This window comes from Polistes fuscatus, unplaced genomic scaffold (genome assembly GCF_010416935.1).
Source record: "Polistes fuscatus isolate 324 unplaced genomic scaffold, CU_Pfus_HIC Scaffold4, whole genome shotgun sequence".
Classification (NCBI taxonomy): domain Eukaryota; kingdom Metazoa; phylum Arthropoda; class Insecta; order Hymenoptera; family Vespidae; genus Polistes; species Polistes fuscatus.
In genome coordinates this window covers 999,135-1,020,583 of record NW_025113118.1, presented here as the reverse complement: position 1 = coordinate 1,020,583, position 21,449 = coordinate 999,135, and the positions used below count along the sequence as shown (strand labels likewise).

Sequence of the window (21,449 nt, the reverse complement as noted above, 5' to 3'; positions counted from 1 at the left end):
TTGAATATGAGAATATCTTCCTTCGAATTAGAATTGTTTACTTTATAGATACTTACCTATGTAACTATGTAAGTACACGATACTTGGATTGGAATAGAGATTTCAAATTGTAATCCTGTCAGGATCCTTATTAACGTCAATATTATTTTACTCGAAATCTTTGTTATACAAAATCTCTCAAAAGTCACTTCATTCATTTTCTTTTTCTCCGACAGATATGTGAAGTAGTGACCCTTTCCTATCCTTAACGTTTTTTTTTTTAACAATATTGTAAACGATGATTCATATTTTGAAAATTATGAATATTTTTATTTTCGATAAAGCGATCTTTGAGAAACTTTGTAATATGTTATACGTAAATGGAATTTTTAAAAAGAAAACTATATACGCTGAAATCTATTGTTACGCTCTGGAATATATTACGGGGTATTAAAAAATAATGATCTTATATCGATAATTTTTATATATTCCGTTAATATGTATATGAAGATATAAAACAACGATGATCGATAGTCTAGTATTACGAAAGATGATTATGCAAAGATGCAATATGTCGTTTGGACTGAGAAAGAAATAGAAAAAAATAGACAGAGAGGAAAAGAGGGGAAAGAGGGAAGGAGATACAGAGAGACAGAGAGAGGGAAATAGGAATGGAGAAGAATGAAAAAGATATTGTGCAATCTTGTCATCATACTTGTCAGTAATTGCATATTTACTGCATTGTCACACAGGTTCCTCTCTTTTTCTACGGCCGTACGCCCAAGGATGTCATCCTTCTTTTCGTCATTGTTTCAGGATTACGCTCTGATAAAGCGTGCCGGTTAAAAATCGCGATGACTACACTACGTTACTACTTCATCTTCGAGAAAACGCGTCTGCATTTATTTCTACTTCGTTTAACAGACCGCTCCTCCTAATTTATTATGCGCTTTAAAAGAAAATGATATGCGCATTATAAACGAATGCCTATTTTCATTCTTCCAACGATCATTTCAACGCGAATATCGTATTAAGCGTCATAATACGTCATCCAATTAATTTGCTTATTTATAAAGTAATCATTTTTGTCTTTGTTATGTATTTTTATTTTATTTTTTTTAATCTATCCAATCGATCATTAAGAGAAAAAACACAGAATATTAAATAGTTCGACGATTTTTCGTGCATATCAAATGCAATAAATAAAACTAAAGTTATCAAATTTGAGAACAAAAAAAAGAAATCTTATATTTAAATAAAATACGATTATATATAACGACACTAGATATCGAATTACGATATTCCATTATGTCAATTGATAAGGAGAGAAATACGTTTTTATAAAAAGTCTGCGACGCATGAGAGAATGTCCTGGAAAAGAAATACATATTGCAAAAGCTTCAAATGATCTTGACTCTCGTCATTTATAAGATCATTCGAACATTTTTAATCATCTAATAAACACATAATACGGGAACAATATTTGTAATTAATAACAAAGATTTGTAATTAATTTCCGTACATTATACTTATAACTTAAATACAAATAATTCGTAACATATGATATCAAAATATCATATTTACCAATGACGGAACTTTGATCGAAAGTAACTTACACTCGTTACTAAAAGCAGACTTTTTTATTTCAAAAACAGATCAATGCGTTCTCCCCGAAAAATAAAATCGAGGCACAATTTTTCCACGAATCCTGACGAGGAAAATGCAAGGGAAAAAGAGTAGTACGGAGATCGATCCAACTGCTGTTACTGGTGCTGCTCAAAAAAAAAGAGAGAGAGAGAATACTCGGGGGTCTGCAGAGAAGCTTTTCACCGTAGCAATAAATTCTGGTACTTGCAAGCTCGAAGCTATGGACATGCAGGTCGGTTCACCGTACGCGTAGGAAAGGAAAGAAAAAGAAGGAGGACAAGACGAAGAAAAGAAAAATAAGAAAGAAGGAAAATTACGAACGAGCAACACATAACGTTAATTCTTGCGTTAAAGCTTTCGTACTTTTTTTCAGTTCCTTGGCATGACTCCCATCGGTTCGACGAATTGATTATTGAACAAACATCACGATACCTGACTTACAGCTTTCTTCTTAATATTTCAAAGAATACAACTTGCTAGTTCGTTATCGTTAACAGTTAGGTATATATAATTTTTGAGTATCTTGGATACGCTATCCTCGACATCGATATCGAAAGATTATCCAAATATTTCAAAAAAATGAAATTTTTTCGATACGATAAATAACATTAAAGTAAAAATTGTACTAGATTATCAAAGAAAACCAATAAACAACAAACTTAACACAGGATAAAAGTATTGAAGAATTAAGACCTCTTTTAACGTTCGAGTCCCCCTGGCGTGTGTCAACATACAAAAGGAAAGGAAAAGGAAAAGAATGAAGGGAAGAAAAAAAAAAGACTCGATCGAAAGAGATCGTATTTCAGAGTCCCACGAAATGTATTTTCAAGCGAGCACGGGTCAAATAGTGGATTTGAACGTACTGTTGGTAATTAATTAATTTCCATATAGATTCTATTCCTTAAATAAATATTCATCTCGTTGAGTTCGGAGCGTACATAGTCAGCAATGGTAACAGGAGCACCACTAAGAGTAGGTAGCAGCAGCAATAGAAGCAGCAAAGACTGTTCGTGATTATCATTTATTCATCCACGTCCTCCGATGTGGAGACAGGAGAAATTAATTAAAAAAGATAGCTGTGCTAGTGTTGTCAGTGGTGCTGGTAGTGGTGTTGGTGGTGGTTTGGTGGTGTTGGTGGTGGTGGTGGTGGTGGTGGTGGTGGTGGTGGTGGTGGTGGTGGTGGTGGTGGTGGTGGTGGTGGTGGTGGTGGTGGTGGTGGTGGTGGTGGTGGTGGTGGTGGTGGTGCTGCTGCTGCTGCTGCTGCTGCTGCAAGTCTGTCGTAGTCGGCTTGGGGATTCAGCCGAAGTCTGAATTTCTTCGTTCGCGTGGGACGAACGTGGTGAGAGTGTAATTTAGTGTCCAACTTAACTTGACTCAGCGACGACGACGACGACGACGACGACGACGGTAGTAGTGGTGGTGGTGGTGGTGATGGTGGCGGTGGTGGCGGTGGTGGCGGCAGTGGCGGCAACAGCAGCGGCAGCAGCAGCGGCAGCAGCAGCAGCGTGCACTCTCCGTCGAGAGGGGAACATTATTATTTCAGCGAATAGGCGCGAAACTACGCTAACCTTCCATCCTACTTCCTTCCCCGCCTTTCAGCCCTCTCTTACGTTTCTTTCTAACCATCACCCAACGGCCTCGTTTGCTGGCGCACAAACGAAAAACTTTTGTCCCCGTTTTCGTGAGACTACCTCCTCTTCTCTTCTTCCTATTATTTTTTTTCGATTCGTTAAATCCAACGAAGCTTTTCATTTTAAGGACAAATATGTTAATATATGGCAATATATTTAAAAAGATTTATTAACGCAAAGAATATGAAATTCTATCGGTTTCCTTGATAAGCTTATCAATTTAAAATAATTCATTGTATTACTTTAATAACACTGAGATATGTAATAATGCAATGATATATTGTCGTTTACTTTTCTTTTTATATGTATGGTAAATATTTAAAAAGAAGAAAAAAAAAAAAAAAGAAAAATAGTTTGAGAAAAAGAGCACCGGTTATAAATTTACACGAGAACGATAAGAAAAATCTATCGGTAATTATCGTTATCCGCTTCTGCTCGTAAATGCGGCACTATGAAATGCGATCTACTTAAGTTAAAGAGCACTCTTCGTTTTCCAAGAGGAAAGGAGAAAAGACGGAAGCCACACGCGTTCCAGCTCGAAGGGTTAAACGGCCGAATAAGGAGAAGGAAGAAGAGCTGTTGGGGAGAGGGAGGTGAGGCTTTCGCGACACGCTGCCACCAAATATCGATTCTCTCCGACCTCTTTCACCCTTCTCTTTCTCCCTCTCTCTCTTTTTCTCTTTTTCTTGCCTCCCTCTTTTTCTCTCTTATATTTCTTCGTTCAGCATGGAAGCGTTTACACTTGCACGTCACTTTCGAAATGTATAAAGAGGGTTGGTTTCATATCAGTTGGTTTTATAATACAACTGGAAACAGGACGGAGAGAAAGAGGAACTAGGAGAAAGAATAGTAAGAGAGAAATCGAGATAAATAGATAAATAGAGAAGTAGAAGAGAGAGGGAAAGAGGGTGAAAAGGATAATAGGGTGAGTGTCGCCGGTTTGACGATCTTTACCCGCAAGGAAGCAACTTCCGAATCGCGAATTACATTCGAATACACCCGTCTCGCAAAACTCGAACTTTTCCTGTAATATATCTAATAATAAGTGCGAATCATTATCTGAATTCTATTGATTCGTTTGTTCAATTAATTTTATATATATGTATATAAAAATTTGTAAATTAATTAAAAGTAAATTTAGAAATAAATTAAATTTCATGTAAATTATTTTATGAACATTTTTATAAGAATATTCATATTTCTAATATATTGGTACACAAAAAATGAGATTTTGTACATTTTAAGAGAGAGAATAATCGATAATAATTTTTAAATAAAATGATATACGATTATAATTAAAACCGAAATTATATTAAAAAAAAATTAAAAAAAGAAAGGATTTTCTTTTATCGTACTTTCATCTTGATTTCTCTCTTAGAATCTTCTTAACTTTTGAGATATTTCATCAATGAGAAAACACGATGGGTCGTTGTCGACGCTAGGAAGAAGGTATCTTTCTTCAGCTTTATTAACCACTCATGATTTATAACGACCCTCGCCGGTGATACGTTTCTCTTCAAAATGAACGCCCGTGTGGCGATTTAATTGCAAAACAGTACGGGAGAAGTGATTTACAACGCTTCCGTTATGCAGGCCTATTCGATCGTGCCGAGTCGAACTTTTGAAAAGGAAAATGTTCCTTACTACGTAAATCGATTAAAAGGACTTTAATGAACCCATTTATTTAAGCTTATATAAATCGATCATTTTTTCGTAAAATAAAATTTCTAAATATTACAAAAAGAGTTAAAATAAAAAAAAAACCAACAGAAAAATGAATAGATATGAAATAATAAATTAATTATTAGCAAACAATAATATCATTCATATTATTAAAATAGAATATTCGTTGTAATATTAGATATAAAGATATCGGCTTTACGAATAAAAATGAATAAAAGAATCCCATCATCCAATTGGAATTCATATAATCCATGAAGAATCCTTCGGATATTAGAATGTTCGTACATTTCCATGCGGTTATTATTCGTAAAAGAGTCTTTTACAATTACACAGCCACGTTCAGGTCGAACCAGTTGCATAAGTTGTATGGCTTCCTTGTAATTCTTGATCGATACTATTATATTACCGCGAAGTGCTACAGAATATGTGTGTCGTATAAAATTATATTTTTCGTTGGATACTTACTTTATAAAATTTACCATAAGAAATGCGCTTTCATCGTTATTCATCTACAGTTGTAATCGATTCGCTTTGATCCAAAATATTAAATCTTGCATTTAATACGTAAATGGAATATCAAAAACGTCAAAATCAATATGATTCTAAATTATGATCAATCTACATATTATATCTGTAGACATCATTACCTGTGTTACTTTTAACGAAAAAGAAAAAAAAGAAAAAACAAAGAATAAAAACAAATCTGAACAAATAGCAAATTAATAGCAAATTAATAGCAAATTAATACGATGATGCACATTATCTTGTTAAATGTCCACTTGCAGATACATAAATTCAGATAAAAGAACAGTATTTATAATAGTAAATTATTTAATATTAGATTTATTGGCCTTAAAAAAATCATTAAGACGGTTATAGCGGTCATTTATTAATCGTATTGTTTGCTTTTTAATAAAAAAGATAAATGAAGATTATGGCGTCAGAAAAAAAAAAGTTTTTGTTAAAAGGCGAACCATAAAGACTTAGGTATAATGATATTTTTCATTCATAGGATAGATGAAGGGCTAAAGGGAGAAGGGAAAAAGGAAAGAATTGGTAGTATTTACAAACGTGAGTATTCTTGAGGCTCGATAGAACACAGCAAGCACAGGTACGTAACCGCAAGTTCAGGCCAAAGTCTAACAGACACGACACACCTCCGACCTTTCTATCGATCTGTGGCCGGAGGTTTTACGCGTCCCCCGCACTCCACCCTAAGTTCGCATCGACTCACCCCGTTCAACTTCAGACGCGTAGTCCTCGCGCGAGGAGTTGAAAAGCGAGTTGAGGAGAACCTCTCCTCCACCCCACCTCCACCCCTCTCTGCTGAGACTCATGTCAGTCAGCAAATGTTTCTCATTCGCCTATTCTAACCTTTCCTACTTTCCCGAAGGGAACACTACCCTCCTTTTTCCCAATATCTTTGCTTCCTCATTTTTATATATTTCCACTTTATACACGTTATTCTTTCTTCTTATTTTACATATTACTTTGAACTCTTAGAAAAGCACAAAAAACTCACCGATGATACGCTATTTATGGATTTACTAGATTTTCCTTTGATCTCATCACAAATGTATTCTTTTTTAATTTGTCTTTCATTTGTTACAACATGGGAGTAATAAAGAAAATTTCTTAATTAACTTCTAATAGACAGATTTTCTTATTCTTCAAATCAATATAATGAGTATAGTCTTTCAATTTTATTTGAACTCATTTAGATTTTTGTATCCTTTCAAAATACAAGATTCTGCTCGCAAATATATGTATACCTAGCATAATAAAGTCGTTGACAAGGTCAAAAAAAAATCATAAGTCGAAGGAGAGTCACGTGTCTTCGTTGACGCGTTGAGTCACGAGCAAATGGAAGACGATAGAAAGAGATAGTTGAGGGAGGAGGGATCGAAACAAAGAGACAGACAGAGAAAAAGAGAGAGAAAGAGAGAGGGAGAGAGAGAGAGGAGAGTCATGCGGGAATCAAAAGGCTACGTGCCATCTCTGAACAGGGCTTTGCAACGAGAGAGAGTCACTCACCTATTTTAAGTGTTACAAAGATAGCAGTGGTATAACTGCGTTAGAATCTATTTAAAGCAGTCGAAAATTCGATTTCTTTCCGCTGGATAGCGAAGCTCCCGATGGAAATACGTGGAAAGTTATTTAACGCAGTACTTGATTCTTCCAGTCTCCTCGTTGAAGATCATTCTCAACCTCATCGTCAACGTTGTCGTTGTCATCGTAGTCGTTTTTTTCTCTCGACCGAGTTTGAGAGCGGAATCATGGAGAAATATTTGAACCGAAATTACGAAGATTCGGAGTAGCTAAAAATATACGTCAAAGGAAAATATGGACCGCGTGGAATCGCACGCCTATACATATTTTACATACCCCTGCGTCCGTGCGTGCGTACGTGTGTGCTTATACATATACATGCATTAGTATGCTGCTTAGCGTGTACCTACTTATATCTTTTGAAGATCGCGAATCGTCGGCACGTGAATCCTTATTTATTTCTCTTAAAATATCTTCGTTAATGGATAACCACCGGGCCCTGTTCGAATAGGTAGAGGACTAAAAACACGGTAAGAGAGGGGGTGGGAGGCATAAAGAGAGAGAGAGAGAGAGAAGGAACGTGCGGGACGATATTTCTAGAATAAGCGACGTGAATTCATCGCCGGAACGACTTTTCGTCACGCTGGAAATTAGTTGAGAAACGCGAAGGTTTATCGCGTCGTAAAGCGCGGGGAAATTTCGCGATGGTACGGCAGCGTTAAAACTTCGTACCGTTAAATACGAACAGTTAGATTGGTGTACGAGAAATAGTTATGTATATATATACACACGCATAAGCGTGCTCTGTCTCTCCCTTTATTAATTATTTAATCGAGTCCATTAATTACATAAAAACGAAGATGAAAAATTTCCGTGTAAACGGATGAATTTCTATTTCAAATAAACATACGTTCCTAGTTACCGATACTTTGCAATGAAAATATCTACATGATAAAAAATAAATTATATATATTTAATGACGAAATACATATATAAATCTTGCTGTATTTAATACATACATATATAAAAAAAAATAAAATAAATATTAATAATTCCTTTTAGATGAAATTATAATGAACGCGATGAAGAAGTATTTATTCGCGAATTGCGAAAGAAAATTCATCCGAAGCGATAAATTAGGATCGGCTGAAAAAGCGTGCATGTTAAAATTTTATCGAGCTTATCAACGGCCAAGCGAGAGGCGGAGAGTGGATCGAAAGGAGAGCAACGATGATACGTAATCAGATCATTATGTATAGAGCATATGTCTGCAGTAAGTAATCCGTTGAACGACAGAAGCGAGAAGATAGACGATGAGACGAGAAGAGTGTGTATCAGAGGAAGAACGTATAAGAGAGGAAAGAAGGAAGGGGAGGAAGTGGAAAATACTGAATGACGCTAACCGTGCTATAGTGTCGTTACGTATAAGAGTATATACATATGTATATATGTATGATACGTAAAAGATTGTATATCTAGGAATATGAACGAAGTTAATACTCGCGAGTCACGAATCACTATTATTAGATGGTACTCCATATAGCTGATATCTGCCACCCTCCTTCAGGCTGCTAAATATATTTCTAACAAGTGCGAAGAAGAGAAAGCGAATTGAGAAATACAATGGTAGAGAGACAGTGACAGAAACAGAGACAGAGAGAGAGAGAGAAAGGAAATAAAAGGAAAAAGACTGGAATTTATTGAGGGAGCTGTGAGATAGAAAGAAAGGGATAATGAAATTTTGTTCTAAAGAGTAGGCTAAATAACGTGACAAGGCCGACGAATGTATTTTAGTGACCCGAACTTCTCTCAGGAGATTCAAGTGAGTTCTCAACTTCGTTTCTATACAATGAATGTAGCGTTCCGATTCGATGACAATTTAATCGAGCATTTAAAGATTCAACTTGGTATATATTGTGGTCCATATACAATTTTAAGAATGCAAAAATGAAATAGAAAATATGAAAACATAGGAAAGAAATATTGTGATTTAAAAAAATATTACAGGTAATAAATAACGTCATATTATCGATTTATTATTTCAATCCAATATTGCCATTAGCATCAAGTAATTTCGAATCTCGTTATTTTTATTTTGCATAAAAAAAAAGAGTCTTCCTTTGTCGTTTATCTACTTAATGATTAACTGAATTGCTCGCTCGAAACTTGTGCCGATCTTATTTAAATTAGTTTAGTTGTATATTGCGTGCGATACAAGAGAGCATGCACGCGTGCGCAAACGTGTAATAGAGATTCGTATTTTATTCAAATATTCGTCGCGAACGATAAAGACGGAACGGAAATGTGCAAAGGCCGAGCGATTGATAAAATTAAATCGTCCGAAGGTGGATAAATCGAAGAGAAACATTTTGAGAAAACAATATTCTTAAATCTTATCATTTACAATGTATAACTTACTTTGTGTAAGTAAGAATCATCGCATCCGTTTGAAATCGTGTATATATTATTCCTAAATATAGATTTCTTACATATGTATGTACCTACTTGGATGAAATTGATGATTTTCAAAAATTTTAATAATATTATTTAAATCAAATCAAACTGTAAATACATAGTTCGATTTTGGGAAGGTAAGAAATTCTTTTGCCTTAATTAAAAAAGCTGATCAGTTTTTGTCAATAAATACAAGAAAAGGTATAGAAGTATTAAAGCCTATTGATAAAAAAGCACAGATTTTAAATTATAATACAATTTCGAGATTATCGTTTACGAAACGTTGTCGCAATGAAACTTTGTACGCTATGGTATCCACCTACTCGGTTTCTAAAACAAACTTTATCGCGCGAACCCGGTTCAATATACGACTCGTAAGTCGTGTAGTTTCAGGACAAACAACTTGCTCGATGGAACTTACATTTTCCTCTGGTTGAAAGTAGGTCGATAACTTATGCCACGAATCTCTCAATATTTCTCTGTACGAATCAACTGGTCAACGATTCTAATAGTGCGTCTATCTCATCTAATCAAAATTATATTTATTTAACTCAACATTCGAAATAAATTCGTTTGATCGTATAAAATATTAATCGAACAATATCTTATATCACTCGAATAAAAAAAAAGATAAAACCATACAGATACTTCTTTTTTTTATCACAAATTTTTTAATTTTAATCATAACAAGTTAAAATGTAGATATAAAAAATAATAATTTATTATCGTGATATTCACCAATATGATTGAATGAAAATGTTGCATGATCCAGATGGATTAAAAATACAGTCACTATTTATCTCTTTCATTCACACTTTATCTATTCTTCAGCGAATCTAAATAAGACGAAGAAACATCTTCTTCGAGTTAGTCAATCGAGTGCTCGTAATGCTGCTCGTGCACCTTCGGATTCTCGGTCGGCTTTGTCCGGTAGCAAACGCGTGTAATCAAGTGGTATAAATAATTCCGACGCTTAGCCACGAACCAACCGGCCGTACGAAGCACGTTCCCCCGTTATGACCTGCCAGAGCTGGAACGTGGACTCGAAGCTACTTCTCCTACCCCTTCTATCCATTTCTCTCTCTCTCTCTCTCTTTCTCTCACTCCCTTTCCACCCACGTGAACGAAAAGGGGAATGCACCACCTCCGCGGTAGTTAATTGCAACGCGAATAACGATAAGTACGGCTAGTCTCTCCCTCGTGACGCTCGATAATAATTATTATGTGCGAACGGAGCTATGTAACAACCCTTTAAAAAAAGAGAAAGAAAGAAAAAATAAAGTATTATCTACGTGTGATCGATCCAACAACGTTTATCAACGATACTCAAGATAGATTAAATTTACTAATCAAATAATTGCTCTCATCATTTTTCCCTTTCTTTAGAAATGATCAATCTTTAACTTCCAACGTTTCCAGGATAAAATGCTCATTTGGATTTATTAAAAGTAGTCATAAAAATGGAAGAATCAAATAAATGATCAAATCTACTCATTCCATTTGATCATTAAAAGATCGATTCGTTTTAACGGCAACCTGTCCTGCATTTCGAAAGCGCGTCGATAAAAAATTCGATCAGAAGGGTTGGCTTTCTGCGAACACTTTAATACCATAGCATTCGTGGAACGAATTTATCGTAGTATCATAAACGGGTAAAGATAATCATGAAGTTTTTATTCCTTATCAAAGGCGGAACGCGTCTACTGCTTTGCGTAATCTAGTTCTTAGATTCGAACACGAACATCACGGATACGTATGTCTCTACGCGTAATGTTCTTTATTAAATAACCGTACGAACGATACGAGGCTTAAGTAATTAGTAGATGGTAGTTACGTTGCCAGTGGGAATATCGTTCTAACGACAAACTCGATTAAATTGGGTAATAAGGAAACGATTTCATTGATAACGGTCAACATAAAACGGACGATCTATAATATACAAGTCAGCCTTTTAAAACTGAATCACAAATCAATCTACTTTTAATTAAACTAATCCAACGTAAACTTAAGAAAATATAATATAATATATGATCTTCTCTTAAAAAAAAGAAATAAAAGACAATTTTAAGCAATATAGCAACAACGCTCATTTCCTACACCAAAAATCCTTTCTCACTTTTTTCACGTAGATATAAATGTCGAAGTTACGTCGATGAAATGATAAATCAATCATCGACGCGAATGAAATTATGTCTGGACGAATCAAAAAATGACTTTGAAAAACTATGAGACATATTTTTATGATCACTTTGTGCCTATGTATTTGTGTTGTGCAAGTACGAAAAGATCGATAAGATCAGAACAACCACGAGACCAAACAGAGGAAAACTGAAGAACGATACGAATATCGCGAAGTCCTCCTATTATCGTTCAGTCGACCGCTAGAATGCCGTTAGACGACGACGACACTCGTCGATTCTATTGTCACGGCCGCATAATACGTGCTCGTGCGTACGTGTCCATCATTTATTCTAACCTTCGAGAGCTTTGCGATTTCGAATTAGATGCGATAAATGTCATTTTGTTTTTATTTTTATTCTATCATTTTTTTTTTTTTTATAAAAACTATCGAGATATCAAGTTTCCTAATGAATCCTATGTTTTTCTATTGACATTCAAACGTATGTATTCTTATCACGAATTTCTAGACCATAACAAAATGATCAAATCGTGACACGATTTTAATTATGATTTCATGTATTTTTATATCAATTTATTAATTGAAATATTAAATTAATCTTCTCTTGACTTTCTAGATAAATAAATACGACGAGACGATTAAAAGACATTAATATTTAAAACGAAGATTCTTATCGATAGAAAATTAAACAAAAAATATAGACATTATTTTTGATAGTATCGATTAAGTACTCAGGATACAGGATAGGTTTGAATTTTAGTATGCATGACGAAGTTTATCGATTTCGTTACGGAAACGTTATCAAATATCGTGTTTTTAAATGATAGAGAAAAATAAACATACCATCATTCCAGGCAGCTTAATGGAGCAAATTGACGGGTCAGATATAAGATTCTTCTTTCAGAGATCGGCCACCCGGGCCCAAGGCCCTGGTTGTGCCGGGCCCACCATACCCTCTTTCGATCACACGCTGTTTATCCTCGTTCGATCACTTTTCTTAATCTTTTTTTGTTCGATGCACTTTTTTCTCCCTTTTTTCCCCTCTCTTTTCCTTTCCAAATGCACAGTCCACCGTTCACTGCTTTTTCTAATACGTCTAATAAATCTTTAATAATTAATGACAAAATTCGATTTTGGTCGCTTTTCCAACGAGCGTATCAAAAATTTACGCGTTTCTACACTTTTCTTCACTATATCGAGTTTATGAAAGTATATAATTCTCCAGTTCTTCCTTTTCCACACTTCGCGTATCGATGAATTTAATAAAAGGAAAGAAAACAAAATAACACGATCGATTCGAAGAACAATAACGAGCTAACGTTGATGCTCGTTTTCGAACAAGTCCAATGGCTTTATATTATTATTACAAAAGCGTTATCGGTTCACCTTGCAGATACCGGCGAAGTTCTATGTGCGCGGAAGGTCGTCGAAGTTTGTTTAACGCTATCGTCGACGAATAACACAACGAAAATCACTCGTTATATCTTTCTTCTCGAAGAAATATTTCGAAAAAGTTCCAATTTTCCTTGGGAATACACTTCAATTCTTATGACTATTGATATATCGTTTTTTCTTATTGTTTCTTCTTCTTCTTCTTAATTATTTATTATTTGACTAGCTATCACTTTGAATCGATCGTCTTTGGAGTTTTCTTAGAAAGGACAAATCGTTTCTTCTCTCTCTCTTCCTCCTCCTCCTCTTTCTTTTTTTCCACCTCTTTTTCAAGAGCTTCTGATTGTTCCTTTTATCGTTTAACAGAGCGAAAATGTATAAGAATGACAGAGAAAGAGAGCGGACCTGTCCGAAAGGCGTTTCATAGAGCCCGTAATCAACACAGAACGTTCCGTGACCCCTTGACACCGAGAAGTTTTTCAGACAGCGCCGATGTAACTGACCGATTGCACGTCAACGGGCGGATAACATTGACATAGAAAAACATTCGTTGCAACGAGTACTCTGTACTCTCCGAGACAGACGAAAGGGACAGCTGCGCTTTGGTTTCCTCTCTCTCTCTCTCCTCTTTTTGACACGTTTCGATCAATCAAAAACAAATCAAATCAAAAGGAAAAGGAAACAATGGTATTCACCTGTTAGCCAAGATATTTAACACTAGATCGATCGTTAGCACCGTTCTTTGGAATGACGTCTTGTATTAAGTAGAAATAATCATTTTCCGGATCTTCTGGAAAAAAATGTCAAAGACGATAACAACGTTTCATAAGGTGGAGTGACGTAGATTTTCCCTCGTAAATCGTCAACAGGTGGTTTTGCGAGCAAGCGAGAACACGAGAGAGAGAGAGAGAGAGAGAGAGAGAAAGAGAGGAGCTCAGTCGATGAGAAACGTTCGTTGCGCGGAATAACGATCAAGAAAAGTGTGCTTGTCCTCTCCCTCTCTCCCTACCTCTTTTCCACTACGGCAGATACGAACGAACGGAAAAAGTCTGCAGCGGAACAGTCGGATCAGCGGGCATCAGCCGGCCACTCAAATGCGTTCCAACGAGGAGACTCGAAGTAATCACAAACCGCAACGGACAACGGGCAAGCTGGCTGTCTGGCTGGCTGGCTTTTCCTCTTTCTTAGGTTTCGAACAGTCAGCCTTTCTTCCCTTTTATTTTCTTCAAGAGGATCGGAGAAAAACGCTTAGACGAGGACCGGCTTCGCCGTCGTCCTCGTCCTCCTCGTCGTTATTCTCCACACACCGGTCTCGGCTCTTAGATAAAACTTCTCCTCGTCGATGACGTTTCCCTCCTCGCGGTGCTCTCGCGAGAGGATGAGGAGGAGAAGGCGGAAGAGGCCGACCGGGTTCTTTCATACGCGAACATCGGCCGGCTACGCTTGTGCCGTGCTCTCCTACTTTTCTACTACTTCGTAATTCTCCGTTCTTCCTTCTCCTCTTTTTCTTCACACCTTATCGACAAAAGTCTTTCCCACTCCAACCTTGAATTTCAAACACTTCTTTTCCTTTATCGATCTTATCTTCTTTCACCTAATATGCGGCTACATCGAAGAGTTAAAACCAATTAGAAACGCTAAGAGTTTGTAGGGAAATGAAGAGAGAAGAGAGATAGAGAAAAATGGGAGTCATCGAAAAAGAAGAAAAAGGTTGAGAGTAAGAGAGAGAGAGAGAAAAAGGGAGAGAGAGAGAGAGAGGGGAGAGAGAGGAAGAGAGAGAGAAACGTCAAAAGACACGGCGAACGACGTCGATCGTACTTTTTTCTTTTTCTTACTTTTTCACGTCGAAAACGTCACGCACGAACGACGTCGGGAGAGGAGAGAAAGAGAAGAGAGAAAGAAGCCGCGTGTGCTCGCCTCGTCGAAGTCCACGAGCGATTGACTCCCGCGCGGCACGCGCGAGGGGACCGTTCCGGAGGAAGGAACGTTCGGGGGGAGGGTGGGAGAAACGACGCGACGACCGTGGAGGAGAACGAAGCGCCGCGACGAGAGAGGGAGTGCTCGACTACCGTCGCACCAACGGAACAGTGGTGGAAAGAGAGTTAGTATAGGTGGAGAGGGCCAAACGATGCTAGCGGCTGTGCCGCTGCTGCTGCTGCTGCTGCTGCTGCCGCTGCCGCTGTCGCTGCTACCGTTCTTGATGGTGGTAGTACTGTTAGTGGTAGTGGTGCTGGTGATGCTGATGGAGAAGGGTTGGTACGGCGCGTGCCACTACATGCTAGCAGGTGGACTGCGCGTGCCCAGAAATCTTTCCACCTCCTTCCTCCTCTTTTCGCAATAACCTCCACGCCACATTCACCCACTCTCTCTCTCTCTCTCTCTCTCTCCCTCTCTCTATCTATCTTTTCTATCCAAACCTTCGTGACTTTCTTCTCTCTTTCTCTCTTTCCTCTCTTTTTCTCCTCCCTTCTCTCTCTCTCTCTGTCTCCTATCGCATTCGTGAAGTTTTCTCTCGTTTGCGTTCTTCCTCCTTTTTTATCCCTCTTACCCTTCCTTTCCCCGTCTCCGTCGTCGTTGCCTTCTCCTTCCGGTCGCGGTCGTTATTATTCCGTTTCTTTTCCCAGGCGCGGCCGTCCCGCAACTAATTTACACGCGTTACGTATTCGACTCAGCCCGATTCATTTTCTTCGCGCTGTCCTCCAAACATAAGGAGCAACCAGCATCAACATGAGACAAGATTGAGATACCTTCAATGATTTATATTTCTTCGTGTGATCGGTATTATTCATTTACTCTGCTTATATCAATCAATTTAAAGTTTAATCTACGAAATCATATATTACTAGAATAAGAGTGCTTATAAGTTTTGAATTAATTAAAATTGTGATTATTAAGTAAGAGTTTCTAGATATTCGAAATCGGCTAATAGAATCGATCCCGTTCTTACAACGCATTCAATCTTACTTTTGTGCAAGAGGTGACAAATCAGACATTCAATTTGGACATTCTTCTCACGTAAAACACTCATATTCACATTCGACGTCTTTAGATTCTTTTTATAATCTCGACAATGAAAACAATATTCACTGACCGATATCAATCAAAATTCCTCTTGATTTTTTATTTCTTCCAACAAGTATCGATCCGTTCGTAAGTTGTACTTTATCAAAAATTACCAAAGGTCGAATCGACAGTTTAATCTGGGAGAGAATTTCATAATCAACCGGAAATTTCCTCTTATAACTATGAGAAATAACGAAAGATTTTGACAGACGATCAACGAATACGAAAGAAAATGATGAAAATGGAAACAGGAGATAAGAAAAAGTGCATTTTCTCTTAAAAAGAGAAAAGGAAGAAGAAGAAAAAGGAAAGAATAAGAAAAGACAAGATTCGTAAAAGATCGTCGTACGGTTATCGTCGTTGATTGCGATGTTAAAACAACACTAAAAGATGAGAAGGAAGACGAAGTAGGAAGATGTTTGCCGCGCTCGATCGGTGCTCGTACGATGTCGCGTCTTGTCGGCTCAGCAACACAACGAACCTCTCCTCCCACGGCTCTATTGGAACTGTCACGCGGCGCACGTGGTTTCGTGGTAGCGCAAGACATCGACATCCCCCGCACGAACAACCTGACGGCCCGAGGAATCGTCAGCCACTGACTCCCCGACTCGACTCTCGAAAGAGGAGACCTCGCCTGCCTGCCTGCTGCTTGCTTGCTTGCTTGCCTGCCTGCCAGCTTGCTTGCTTGCTTGCTTGCTTTACTTGCTTGCTTTACTTGCTCGCTTGCTATCCTGGCTGCGCGACGCTAGTCGACCAACTCTACTCGGTGAACATCGGCCGGCTTCGGTGAATAGCATGCTCCGAACGCGTCCGACCAAACCCGAAGCTGTTTCGTTCCTTTCGATGTGCTCCTTCCTTATACATGTAGTATTTTATATATACATAGATATGCGTTTCTTCACACATATGAATTTGTGTTCTGTGTGTGAGAATCTGTATATATGCATGTGATTTTACACGACGCAACGCGACGCTCCTACCGGACGCCTCGATGCCACCAACCGCGACACGACGCAACGACGACGACGACGACGACGACGACGACGACGACGACGACGACGACGACGACGACGACGACGACGACAAGGACGACAACGGACTTTGAGAGACTCTCTCCCCTACTCTCCCTTTTTCACTCCCTCTTTCAAGAACCTTATACTTCCATCTCACCATCGTAGCGTTATACCGTACGACGTATTATTGTCGCACACAATTCCAATAGTTGTACGTTTCATACGCTCGCGTGGCATCAGCCAAAGTGAAACGCAGGAGGGTGGGGATGAAACATCGGACTACCTGCGCATCGGGTCGGTCACCCACCCGATACTCCCTATCAGACTATCTACACTTCCCTTAAAACCTGCCGAAACTTTTTCTATTACCTACCGCTCTTACGGAAAGGAAAAAGAGACCTGATCATTTCGAAAAAGCGTACACTATCCTTAGGGAAATTTTCTACAGGAAGAATGAGTTATCTCGAAAGGGACGCATTCTTTTTAGTAACTATATACGATCTCTTTTTACTTTTTCTTTCTTGGAAATCACATTTTTCGATTAGGTTAAAGAAAAAAAAAATTCTAAAATGTCAATTATTTTTAACAAGTGAATTCATTCACTGATTGTATTATCAAACTATTAAAAGAATTTGCAAGAAGCACGTGGCGTGATAGAACAATGCGCGACACGTTGTGTAGAATTCTTTGGATTCTCAGAGGAAGGAAAGTCACAAGCGCGACTTAAAGCCCTCCCACGCGAAGTGGCGACGAAGCTTTTCGCGCACGTACACACATACGCGCGCGCGCGCCCACGCGCTGCATCCATACATAGCTACATATATACATACAGCAGCGAAGAGCCGCGTTGCGACGCGTCGCCCGCACTTTCAACCTCACCAACGCTTGGCGGTTACGTCATCACGGTTTCACGGTGCCGGGATTCGTCGATCGCGCGCGCGCAACAGCCGACGCATCTGTACCGCGCTCTGCTTACGCTACTACAAATCCGCGCCAGTGGTGCTCGATCTCGTCGTTTCAATATGTTCTTGCTGTTTACTATCTTTTTTTTACTTATTATTCATTTTCAAATCAGTCTGTTCATCGTAATGATCTTCTTTACATTCTATTAATTACTTGTTTATACGTCCACGATTAACTAATTAATTAATAAACGATGATTATTTTGCACGAACGTCTATTCTAGTACAATTTCCAAATATAATTGTTTCTGCAATATTATCTTTTTGTGTGCTTTTTTTTTTCAAGTACCCGATCCGATAAGAGATATCAAATGTTCACGTTATAAAAAGGAATCGTTGCAAACAACTAGACGTGCAGTTAAACGTATTTTCTTCACCATGTTCCCCACCGATGTTTGCTCGCGAGAGAAACCTCGACCTTAACCTTAGAACGCGTAACGTGTGTATTTTCCGCTTGGTAACGTTTCTCGCGTGTTTGTTAGTTACGATTATTTGATTCGCACGATGTTTCTTGGAAAAAAACGAATTCGAAAACATTTTAAAAGGCAAGCATTTTATACACACATACGCGCAAATATAAATATTTTTTCGTCTGCAGGAAAATTTTCTAAACGATCGATGAATATTTTTTTTGACTTGAACTAAACATTTTTTCTCATTATCGCATTCATGAAAATATTCATGAAAATTTCGTCATCTAAGAAATAACAATAATGCTGATAACATAACACGAAGATTCGAGCTAAAGATGATGTTAAATTACGATTTTAATAATTATTGATTATATTAATTATTATATTTATTGAAAATTTAGAACGTCTAACAATCGGAAAAGTTTTACCTATAAGCTTAGAAACAATGCTTCTCGATTCGTAAGCAGTAACTTTGGCAACGATTAAATATGCAACGAATTATCGATCGATAAATTTGAATTACTTTAAATTGTTTCTCGTTCGAAGAAACGAGAAAAGTTTCGAACAGATTAAACTTTGTCCATGATTTTTATACTCAATTCGTGATTAAAGTGACTAACTTTGGATCTACGATAATAATCGATCATCCTAATACATATAGAATAATATTTAAACATTTACATTTTCTTGTTTTCTTTTCCATCAGATATTTTAAAAAAACTATTGCAGAGATAAAAAAGAAATACATTTGTTAGTAGTTTAAAAAGAAAAAAAAAAGAATGTTTGGTAAACAATATCCCACATTTGTAAAAGAAGGGCAGATAAAAAGCGCTGACCCATCGTCGGCTCAGACTTGGAGGACGTGTAATTTCCTGAGGAGTGTAGAGGGATAACGAAGTGCGCTTTTCCTCAACGCGGAATTATTGGATCGCCACGCGAGTTTCGCATACGAATGCGACGTTAATATCTGCAAGCTATCTCTGTCTCTCTTTCTTTCTCACTCCCTCTCTTTTCCGCATGCTCTCATTTACGAGAGGGATGATTCGAGCTTTTAATTAAGTCTAACGCGGCCGCCGTAAAGGCAAAGTACGCGCGTTACGAGCGAAGCCACCTATGCCACTGACCATTGTCTCGCTTACGTTAGTCGTCCTCCGACACAAATACACAATAGGCGAGTACGTGCGCGCGCGCGCAAATACGTACGAAGATAGGTAGGACAGCGACGGCGACGGCGACGGCAACGGCGACAGCAACGGCGACGGCGACGGCGACGACGATGGCAATGGCGATGGCGGCGACGATGGCGTCGGCGTCGGTGACGGTGACGACGACGCTACCTGTGGCGGCTGCTATGGGCGTCGAGGACGTTGCACTGAACCGCTTCGCCCCGTGAGAACGACGGGAGCACAGAAAGAACGGAGAAACGAGCTGCTACGTAGATGTCTATGCATGTACATGCGTTTGTACGTGTGAGAAAGAGAAAAAAGAGAGAGAGAGAGAGAGAGAAAAAGATAGCCGCAACCGCCAATACCGCCATCCTTTTGCCGCCACCATCCTCCTCCTTTCCAGGATAAGCGTCATGAACATCCCGAGTAACATAATAACCCTCCTCTTCTTCCCACCATTCCTCCCTTTTTCTTCTCATTCACGTTACCCGTGTATACATGCGAATTTAATTCGATTTTCCTCGGACTCGCTGAGCTGAATTCTCCCTATTCCATTTATCTTCTCGAACGTGAACTATTTTTTATATACGCTATGTCATTTTAAGATTACGAACAATGTGCTCCATATTTTTGTCTATATGCATTTTTATGCAAGTATCATTAACAGGTAACAGCTACGTAAAATTGTAAACAAACTGATATTTTTTGTTATTCTTTAAATACATACCTTGGGCTCCGTAAAATTGAGAACAAATGGAGTTCTATAGACAAGAAAATCTTTTCTTCGTGTTATAGGCTTCTCGAAACAGCATTTTTCAAGTTGACTATCGTTATAATTAAAACGATTTTTTTTCAACTGATTTCAAATTGTATAACAATACTTTGATAACTAGATTCTTTAAAAAAGTATTTAGGATTTGTTTGAAAAATTAAAACTTACTCCCAAGTAATTTTACACGGTTTTTTCTCACAAAATGAGGTTTCGTTTCAAAACTGCCATTTTTTAAAAATCAATATTTTCAGAAACGGCTACGTATTTTTCTGAGTACTGAAGTAAAGAAAAAAACAAAATGTTGCTATTTTGTTCTTAACCAAAAATTACAGTACTCGTGCTGCTTACCGTTGACCATCTTAACAGACAGACACCCTCCATTATGCAGATGTCAATTTGAATATTTTTATCACTAAAAACAATTAATTTTGTATACCTTTCAATATTAATAATATAAAATTATCCAAGTAATTTTTCAATAGTATTATAGAGAAAATTAGAAAAAAATTGCCGATCATAAAATTCATTTTCGACCTGTTAAATAGGTGTTACCCCTTAAGAATAATTGATCTTTTCTTTTCGTATACTTTCGAGTAGGACTATTTTCGAAATGTCCACCGAGAGAGAAAGCGACTCGCTTTTACATACATATATACGCTCTATATTTGTATATACCTTCTCCCTCACTCTCACCCTCTCTCTCACTCTCTTTCTCCTGTCGACTTCATTTCTCTCGAGACTCGGCCGCGACACTCGGCGAAAAAAGAAGGCAACAGCGATATTATCCGGCACAATGAGCGTACGAAAGAAAGGATTTTGAACGAGCAGGAGCGATAGAGAGAAAAAGTACGTACGACTCGTGGAAAGAGAAAGGTACTTCAGGGCGATGCCATCTCTCGCTGATTTGCGAAAGATCCTTTTTTCTCTTTCTCTTTCTCTTTCTCTCTCTCTCTCTCTCTCTCTCTCTCTCTCTCTCTTATTTGCATCCGTTTTTATCTCTTTCTGTTGTCAACCATCCCATCAATGCCATCCATTTTTGCATGAGCTCTTCGTCGGAATGCGTGTCTTGCTTGGCATCGTCACTA

At 38.0% G+C, this 21,449-nt stretch overlaps 1 protein-coding gene across 15 annotated transcripts in view; it reads right to left on the bottom strand.

Moving 5' to 3' along the window:
• The window catches only part of LOC122521253 (neurogenic protein mastermind-like), a 161,768-nt gene that overhangs the window by 59,957 nt on the left and 80,362 nt on the right, over positions 1-21,449 (bottom strand). The window contains exons 1-2 of one of the 15 annotated variants that reach the window (XM_043641823.1): positions 16,388-17,072; positions 12,427-14,580 (exon numbers count right to left, since the gene is read on the bottom strand). The exons of 6 other annotated variants lie outside the window; for them this stretch is intronic. In XM_043641823.1, coding sequence (XP_043497758.1) covers positions 12,427-12,432 — 6 coding nt within the window. In that variant the 5' untranslated portion in view covers positions 12,433-14,580; positions 16,388-17,072. 8 more of the 15 variants (XM_043641829.1, XM_043641824.1, XM_043641827.1 and 5 more) reach the window with 8 other exon arrangements.